Source organism: Cyprinodon tularosa, unplaced genomic scaffold (assembly GCF_016077235.1).
Source record: "Cyprinodon tularosa strain WSP-4 unplaced genomic scaffold, ASM1607723v1 ctg98, whole genome shotgun sequence".
NCBI classification, from domain to species: domain Eukaryota; kingdom Metazoa; phylum Chordata; class Actinopteri; order Cyprinodontiformes; family Cyprinodontidae; genus Cyprinodon; species Cyprinodon tularosa.
The window spans coordinates 915,759-925,370 of NW_024039762.1; the positions used below are offsets into that span (position 1 = coordinate 915,759).

Consider the following 9,612-nt stretch of genomic DNA (forward strand, 5'->3'; position numbering starts at 1 on the left):
TTATCTTCATTTCTTCTAGCCACAGACCTATTTTAAATATTTACTCTATAGCTTTGACATTTTTAAGATTAGAGTTGTTTTTAGGGCACATAAGTACTTTTCCTTGCTCCAACTCCCTTTGCCATTAGGCTTTTAAATCCAAAAATGTAATGTAATGCAGAGCTCTGTCTTACAGATATGACACTTAGTAACCTTTAAAGAAAACCTGAACTTAGAGACAACTTCAAGAATTTGATTAGTGTTATTTATATCTAACTCCAGTGTCTATATATTTATGACTTCTCTACACTGAAAAGGCCAAGATGGAGATTTGAGAGCCAATTTTTTATTTATTTTGATTTTCACTGAATTAGTTAAAAATGTCATAAGAGAGAAGGATGCACTGTGAACAATTCTTTACAAAACTATATAAAAAAGAAAAAGGAATAACACCATTTTAAAAATAACAATTTATTTTACAAATTCAACATTATCTTAAATACTGAGGGATAACATATGCAAATATAACATTTCAATGCTACATTAAACACTGAAAGTTGAACTGTTCAGATCAGAATAAAACCTTTCATATGTAATTATAAATTTAAAAAAAATGTATTAAACACACCTATATAGGAACTTTTAGGAGAAAGTACGTACATTAAATTTAAAGCATCATTCAATAAACATCACAGGCCACATAGGACAATTGTCATGTGGCAGACATAACCCTCTCCATGGTGACAGGTAGTGTATTTTACAATTTATCATCAGATAATCAACACCACAACCTGAGGAGTGAGTAATTACAAGCGTGTCAAAAAAAATGGTGTTGCATTTATATTGCACCTGCTTAAAAATTCCATCCATCCATCCATCCATCCATCCATCCATCCATCCATCCATCCATCCATCCATCCATCCATCCATCCATCCATCCATCCATCCATCCATCCATCCATCCATCCATCCATCCATCCATCCATCCGTTAAAACTTTGTGTCTTTATTCTCTTTATCCTCATCATAAGACATGGCAGGGTTATCATACATCTCCAGGCTCCTGCTGCTGGTCCTTGAGATCTTTTCAGCTTCTTCATCTTTGCTGCAGCAATTGCTACATTTGCAGCAACAGCAGCAGTGTCTACCACAGAAAAGCATGGAAGACGAGATAATTTTGTCCCATGGTTCCATGGAGTGAAGGGGCAGTGGCAAAAAGTCCCAATTGCGGAGGAATTTGGGGAGGAAGCGAGGTTTTCGTGACTGCACCAGGTTGATGATGACCACGATGACAAAAATACCAGCGATAGGAACAGCGACACCAACCAAGACCTTCCAACCGGCTATTGATAGACCAAACACGGACAGAGGCAGTATCAGGAAGCACAAGATTAGGTAGAGAGCTGCAAACCAGCGGTAGTTGGCTGTCACATTCCCCAGCCCTCTGGCCAATCTGATGGGTATTCGCATAAAGGGGATTGGATACCACAGGATGATACCCATGATGTTGAAGAAGAAGTGACAAAGTGCAATCTAAACAAGAGAAAAAACAAATTACATACATGTTTTGAAAATGACAAAGATTTTGCTTTTTAACTGATGTGTATGTCCATGACTGTTATACACGACTGACTGAGCTAATGTCATCATGACTGAGCTAATCATCATACCAGATGTTGTACTGTGTGATCTCATGCGTACAGCAGTCATAACACGTTTCTTAAGAGTTTGACATGCAAAACTATATTCCAAAGAATCTAAATGCTTTTTACCTTTTACAATAACATCAACAATAAAAAAAGACCTTTGGGTGCTGCAGAATTCTGCGTATGTGTGTGTGAAACACATAGCTGAAACACTGGTTCATACATTCTTTGTTGTTCAAAACAAACCTAATTAATAAAACCAGAGGTACAATAAGATAAAGGTAAAATTTGTCCCTAAACTATCACCTAAAGCAACACTAAAACGTGCTGAATTTTAAACTAGTCATTCAAAACGGAGAGTAAACATCCTAGCATCATCCCAGAGCTTTAGCTAATCACTCTGCAAATTCTTAAAGGTTTTAGTTAAGACTATGGAAGGATAACAAGAATTTATTCAATCCTTGTTTATGTCAAGACTGATATTAAAAATGCAGAATTTTAGGCATTAATTAAATTTTAAGGCTTTAACAAGTTCTGCAAATGCCTCCTTTTAATTACACTTATTTGGACCCTGTGACAAAAATGCTCAGTAGTGTAACGCTAGCAGTAGTAAACTCCATGTTTCAAAATATATGTGAACACATACCTTTATGTCTGAACAATTTGGTAGATAAAAAAAAAAAGGTAAGTTCCAGTAGTTAAGATTGAACTAGCTGTTTCCATTATAACTTATATGACTGTAACGGAAAGGGAATCCAAGTTAAGCTGATATTCTATTTGAGGACTATGATCATTTGGATACCATTTATATGAAACCCTTGAAAACTCTGAAGCAACTGAGTTGTGCTACAGCGTATAAAGTAGAATTATGGCATCTATGTTTACCTGAAAGTTGATCGTGTTCCCACTTTTGTTTACAAAAATTATCATGTTATTTGCCTTGTCAGTGAAAATACACTTTCGTTATTATGACAGCTACATTGCTTACATACCTGCAAGGAGTCTGCTAAGGTTTCTCCAGGGCTTGCCATAGCTGCCAGTATAGCAGTTGTTGTTGTGCCGATGTTTGATCCTAGTGTCAGGGGGTAAGCTCTTTCAAGGGAAATAACACCAATACCTGGAAATTGAGGTTGACAGAATATAAGTTTGGATGTTAAATTAAACAGAAGCCAAAGATCGACTCAAAGTTTTAAGAATGCCTTACCAACAAGTGGCGTTATAGCTGATGTGAATACAGAGCTACTCTGAACAATGAAAGTCATCCCGGCTCCCACAAGAATTGCAATGTAGCCAGTGACCCAACTGAAGGGGAAGGGAAAGTCTGTGACAAAACAACAACAAAACTAGATCTTAGTAACAAACTCAATAATTTTTACGACGTGATTAACACAAAAAAACGCATTTAATCAAAGCAGTGTTTGTGCCTAAGCTTTCTGCACTGAACTTCAGTACTGTTAGACTCGAAGTCAAAACAGAAGCCAGAGGAGGTCTGTACCTGTACTGCTCATCAAGCACCACCACACTGAAACAGGTGTGCTGACTATCGAACAGGCTCCACAAAACATATGAATATGGTTGTCTGTTGTATGGTATTTAATGCATGTACCTGTATTAAGCACTTTCTTGATGACCAAAGCAACCTGTCCTTTGAGCATAGAGTTGAGCAGCTTGACAATGAGGATAAGACAGGTGCAGAGGACAAGCAGAGACAGAACCAGGAGAATGAGGCCGATGGCGTAGTCTGGCAAGTCAACGTTCACAAAAATGTGTTTGCCTGCAAAAATCGTCAACACATGCAATTAATTATCACTGAAACAACTTCACATGTGTCTATTTCTTTGTATAAACTCTCTTATATGTTTGGGCTTTAGAAACAGCTGGACATGTATTTTGTGCAAAAAAAGCAGGGTACCAAAGTAAAATAAAAAAATTGCAGAGGACTTTAAGTGATCCATTAAACAGTAAGCAGTATTCTTATCCTATAGAAAGGCTGAAAAGGCTTATTGAGTAGACTACGGTAGAAGGTAAAGCCAAACTGAGCTACGGCAGTGTCTCAAAGGACAGTATTGTCTAGACATTAGAGGGGGTTGTTCTGGCCAAATAGCTGGCTCACATTTCGCTGAACTTTAATGGATCAGTTCATCCTTATTGCTTTGTAGCTGTGCCCCTGTTCCCAGAAAAAAAATGAAGGAGGCATTACATTTCGCAATGTTTTGAGTCACTGTAGACACCATCTCAGTCCAGGTCTGGTTTCCATCCTCCCAACAGAAATTATCTTCAGGGCAACTCTCCACTGTGGTATTCCAGTAAGTCTGACAGACATAACCAATACAAGAGGGAATAGAGTAACTAAAACTGTGGAAGACAATAATCTTTCTGTTTGTGCACACAATGTTTACTCTTTTCATAGAATGGAATCACAGCGGTTGTAAAGTGAAATGGGAGATATCAGGAATTTAGACCAAGACTAATCAGTAACCCAGACTTTATCAACTGTTGTGTGCTGTTGAACAAGTCTTCCTCATGTGATGCAACTCTTGCTGATCTCTTACCGTTGTTGTGTTTGTCTTGCACCATCTTTTAACCAAACTTTTGTTCTTAGCTTCGGGGTCATTGGTTGCAATTCCAGTGATGACTGACTTGTCCAGCTGAGAAACAATACTTAAGTTAGTTTGCCAGAATATTCAACAATACATTTGAAAGCTTTCATTTTGACTGAGTGTTACCTTGATGATAGAGCTGGTGAGGGGTTCTGTGATGACCTTGAGCAGTTCAGGGGCATCCTCCCCAGACTTGATATCAAAGGAATTGATTGTAATATTGGTGAGTTTGAAGAGTGCACCGGATGCTGCCTCCAAAGGCAGAAGAATCAGCACAGACAACCAGTTGAAGAAGTCGTGGACAGTTGCACCAGCGAAAGCTCTAAAACACAGGTAAAGTAATGTAATTTTTTTGTTAACATTGTTCTGTGCCTTTTATCAGCTCTTGCTCAAGTTTACCTGCGGAACTCATTTCTATCTCCGGCTTGCATCACAGCTACTATGGTGTTGGTGACTGATGTTCCAATGTTGGCACCCATGATGATTGGTATTGCGTATTGGACGGTCAACACTGAACAAAAGCAGCCACAATGATATCATTAAGTAATTTTTATTTGTGATGTTTTGCAGATGCTTACTGTTTGCTTTGCCTAATCACCAGCTGAAGGGAACGCACAAAAATAATGTATTGAGGAACACTATGATAAATGCCAATTATCAGCATTTTGAGCCATGGACATGGCATATTTTTGGTTGCAGCAGAGTTCTGACCCTCTCCTTTCTGTTGCTGCATACCGCTAGTGAGCCTACAGAAATAATGCTTGGCTGCTTTGAGACCAAAAACAAAAAGCTAATAAACTAAAAGCTAGTAATGGGCATTATTTTAAATATATGGCATTTAAAAAGTACTGTAGTCAAGATACAAGCAACCCAGTAACACTATACATAGAGCTAAAACCATAATATTTTAAACCAACAAAAATCATACTATGAATGCACTTGTTGGAAAAGAGTCTTACTTACATCCAGAAGATACCATGCTGACAACAATAGAAGAGGAGGTGCTGGAGCTTTGCACCAGCACTGTGACTAAGACCCCGATCACAAGCCCAGCCACAGGGTTTGATAACACAGCACTGTCCTGGAAGATGTCACCAGCAGCTTTGCCTGCATACACAGACCCACAGGTCAAAAACGCTGCATGGGCTAAATACCTCAAAAGTATTCTGTTGTCTAGTATAGATGCCAAATTTAAAGATATTGAGAAATTATCCACAATGACCAAGAGCACTAATTCACCTCCAACCAGCTGAAAAGCAGAGCTGAGAACATCCAGTGAGCAAATAAACAGGTAGAGTAATCCAAGTAGCAGAATTAGCTTCACAATTGCAGTCAGCACTCTCATTATCTTCCCTCGTGTATCCAGGTCTGTACGACAGGAAAAACACAAAACACTGAGTCAGAGTCAGCTTTTAGAACAAGGAATCTGTGCAGGAGTGGGATAAGAATGGCAAGCTGCCTCACCTGACCACTTGATCCCTGTGTCTTTCAGTTCTGGTAGATCCCAGGGATCGTCTTCAGTAGACTTCTCCTTCTCCATGTCCACACTGGAGTAAGGTGGTGGCATATCTTTCTCTTTACGATTAGATTTGTCACCTAATGAAAGACAAGCAGAAAGTTTGCAACAAACAGGTTCTAATGACAGCTTGAAGAAGCTCAGAAATATCCAAATGTAAAAGAAAAGAACGTACTCATGGCTGAGGACGAATCAGTCTCCTCTTTTGGTCTCGGAGCCATAACTGTTGGAGAAGGCAATTAAAAGAAAAGGACTCAGAATAATGAGTGCAATAAATGGATTAAGAAGGGACATAACGAGAGCCTAATAAATGATCTTAGAAAAGAAAGGGTTTTGATTGTGTCTTTGATTGTTACTGTTACACCTATGAGTGCTGTGAGATCCTGTTCGCACATTTGTTCTCACATCCCAGGTTTGATTCCCAAACTTGGTTCCATTGCCTCTTGTGCTCCCCACGGAGTACTTTAAAAGTCTCTAGTACCACAGGATAAATTTGGAAAGGTGTAGCAATGTCCATGTTGGGATTGATCACTGGGAATAATAGGTTTTCTTAGGTTAAATCGGAACTGAACTTGAAGGCTAAAAGCAGAGGCGGGTAGTAACTAGTTAGGCTTACCTGAATGCCTTTTTGAAAAAGAAAAAAAAAATACTTTTGGAGTAGTTTTACAGTATTATACTTTTTATACTTTCTTGAGTAAAATGCCTGGCTAGTCCATCCAGTGTGAGTAACTTCATTTCATGAAAACAAGCTTGTTTTAGAGGAAAACGCACCATCGAGAGAAACTGTTTCTTAATCAAGGTTATAGGTTAAAGGTTATTTTCCAGCTGCTGAGTCTGTTGTATCATTTGGAGGTTGACTGAAAATACAGTAACAGTATAATATAATTGAACCTATTCTACATACTGTAACTATTGATTTTGTATGTTTTATGAATGAAAAACTATTAAATCTGTTGTTATGATCACGGTTTATATCTAAATCAGTTGCTCTGTGCTTGAGTAGCCTTTTGATTAAATGATGTTCTACTCTTACTTGAGTAACTTCTTTAAAGGCCACATTTCACTTTTACTGAGTAAGAATGAGATGAAACAGTGCTACTTTTATTTAAGTAAATTTTTTTGGTTGCTCTAACTACTTATTGCTACAAGCAAGTTTTTTAAAATAATTATCTGGACAAAAGAAGGTGTCATTAATCAGGATTCTAACCTCTGGCTTACTGATGAGCACATTTCTTTTTAAAATCAATGTCAGTGTTTATTGATGGCCAGTTTTAATCACACTTAATTTCCAGAATGAAACAGAGACCAATTTTTAATCAGTAACTTAAGTTTTGATTTGATCAAAAATGCTGTTAATGTTTCATTTAGTATAAATGAAAATTAAAAAAGTGTGACAAGACATCCTAGGCTACCAAAAACCTGCTCAACTTCAGGAGTGAGATCGAGAAAATTACTATTTTTTAAAATCACATCTTTAGAAAGAGGAAAAAAAAAGGAAAAAAACAGCCAAAAAATCTGTAAATATCAATATCAACTGATTTTAAACCCTAGTACATATTTTTTCCTTCATCCTGGTTTAACCTGTTTCTTGCCTATAGGTGTAGGAAGCGGTGGGGCTACGCACCTGCAGCTGGGCGTCTGTGAGTCCGGAGCGCTTCTGTTCACCTTGGTTACCTGACGCTCGCTTCCAGGCGCGACTCTGCTTATATAGTGAGGCTGCGGGGCGCGCACCCGCCGCGCTCGGTTCAAAGGTTGGCTTTGGCCAGAGTACAAGGAGGGTAACTGTGCGCTGCAGCAGCGTGCTGCATGCTGGCTGATAACAAACCCAGAGATGTGATGAATAATTGGAGCGTCACTCACTGCGCTTTAACGCACAATGATCACAGGTTTAAAACGAAAGGAGGAAATGTGCTTCTTTAATATCTGTTAGAATGTAATTTAGAACAGATCCTTTTTTTTTCATTTGTATCAAGTAAAACAAAAACCAAAACACTGTAGAAAACGATAAAAGTAAAGTGCCTTGAGATAACATTTGTTGTGAAATGGCGCCATGTGAATAAAATGAATTGAATTAAACGCTTTGTGTAACTTTTCAGCCCCTGATTTTCCTCGGGCGGTTTAATAAGAAAACCTGCCCTCTGGTTGTTGGAAAAGGAACTATTTTTGTACATTAACTGAGGCTTTCTTTTGCTGCGGTACCTGCTGTGTCAATTTCTGGTCAAACTATTACTGTTGATACTGTATCATCTTTATCTTTTGCTTTTTATTATTGCTTTACAAAAGGCCTGTTAAGTACAGAATGCTAAATCGAGGCTTAAAGGAATAGTACACCCAAAACATGATTAGCCTTCATTTTCTACTCACCCCCATGGTGAACAACACTCTGGAGTACTTTTTTGATATCTCAAATGCATCTGGAGATCTGGGAGGCTTCTTGCTGTCTGCTGACATTCAAATAATGGAGGTCTATGGCGCCCGAGGCAGAAAGGTCCATAAAAGTCCACAAAAATGTGTCAATATTCCTCCATACTGCTCGTCCAATGTATTCCAAGTGTCCTGAGTGGGTAGCATCCAGAATTTACTCGAAACGAAGTCATTTAGAATGTTTTTAGAGCATAAACAGTAGTGTATAGGATTTCCTGAAAGTGCTCACATGCGCATTCACGAAGCTACGGAAGCCGGCAGACCAAACCAGCGCATTCAGCTCGGCAAAGAACTCATGCTCTTCCTCAACACTGAAGTCCTCAGACATTTTTCTTTCGTTGTTTCTTTCTTTGCACAGGTAAACAGCACATTTCTTCTTCTACGCTTGCATTATCGGCAGAGTAGATGCTGAATGCGCACTTTCATCTGGTTTGGTCTGCCGGCTTCCGTAGCGTCGTGAACGCGCATGTGCGCGCTTTCAGGAAATCCTATACACTACTGTTTATGCTCTAAAAACATTCTAAATGACTTAGTTTCGAGTAAATTCTGGATGCTACCCACTCAGGACACTTGGAATACATTGGACGAGCAGTATGGAGGAATATTGACACGTTTTTGTGGACTTTTATGGACCTTTCTGTCTCGGGCACAATAGACCTCCATTATTTGAATGTCAGCAGACAGCAAGAAGCCTCCCAGATCTCCAGATGCATTTGAGATATCAAAAAAGTACTCCAGAGTGTTGTTCAGCATGGGGGTGAGTAGAAAATGAAGGCTAATCATGTTTTGGGTGTACTATTCCTTTAATTACTGTCCAACAATGGGATAAAGATAGTACTTGAAGGAAACTGACAGCATGTATCATAAAGCATAAGATCTATTGAAATACCAGTTAGATAAACTTGTTTTATGTTGCTTTTCCAAAGAAGAATAGAATGAGGACATCCTAAAGATGGAGGTAACATGTTCCACAATCATGGGGCCAACGCTAGAAAGGATTTATCTTCCTTGGTCTTTAGCTTTGTTTGATAACCAAAGAGCAAACAAATACGGTTGAAAAGTGCTGGTGTCTCCGAGGTTCACTTCAGATTTCACTTAATAATTCAGTTCATGCCTTTACGAGATTTACAAAGAGAACCTCCACCTTACATTTTTCATCTGATCGATCTCCATTCACCGCCCGGTAAAATCATGCTGGCGGTACCCCCACAAATTCTAAACCCAGAAGGGATCTCTCATTCCATGTAAATCGGACCTCAACTTTAGAATGCACTATTCTTAATAAGCAGGCTTTTCATTAGATTATTTGGATACTTCTTTTTTATATTTATATATTGTAATGCACGCAAGGATGTGTTTTATTTAACTTTTCTTTTTTTGATTTAATATCTGTGTAAATCAAATTTACTTACTTACAACTGTTGCTTATTGAGTTTGATCAACAGGAG

The 9,612-nt window shown here is 38.5% G+C and overlaps 1 protein-coding gene across 1 annotated transcript; it reads right to left on the bottom strand.

Moving 5' to 3' along the window:
- Window positions 1-434: 434 nt before the first annotated feature.
- On the bottom strand, window positions 435-7,445 carry slc34a2b (solute carrier family 34 member 2b). Its single transcript, XM_038275775.1, has 13 exons — window positions 7,365-7,445; window positions 5,916-5,963; window positions 5,689-5,820; window positions 5,464-5,592; window positions 5,188-5,331; window positions 4,624-4,735; window positions 4,351-4,546; window positions 4,177-4,272; window positions 3,825-3,936; window positions 3,231-3,398; window positions 2,829-2,945; window positions 2,617-2,741; window positions 435-1,511 (listed from the first exon to the last, which is right to left on the bottom strand). Exons 2-13 carry the CDS (start codon window positions 5,959-5,961, stop codon window positions 969-971), a joined length of 1,920 nt encoding a protein of 639 aa, XP_038131703.1. The 5' UTR covers window positions 5,962-5,963; window positions 7,365-7,445; the 3' UTR covers window positions 435-968.
- Between the last annotated feature and the right edge of the window lie 2,167 nt (window positions 7,446-9,612).

What these genes read in the sequence shown, in the direction of transcription:
- slc34a2b (XM_038275775.1), bottom strand. Translation starts at nt 5,961, where the DNA reads ATGGCTCCGAGACCAAAAGAGGAGACTGATTCGTCCTCAGCCATGA. An exon ending in TCACCAGCTCTATCATCAAG is followed by an intron (nt 4,273 to 4,350) that starts GTAACACTCAGT and finishes ATTGTTTCTCAG; the next exon opens with CTGGACAAGTCAGTCATCAC. An exon ending in AGCTATAACGCCACTTGTTG is followed by an intron (nt 2,742 to 2,828) that starts GTAAGGCATTCT and finishes CTCAATTTCCAG; the next exon opens with GTATTGGTGTTATTTCCCTT.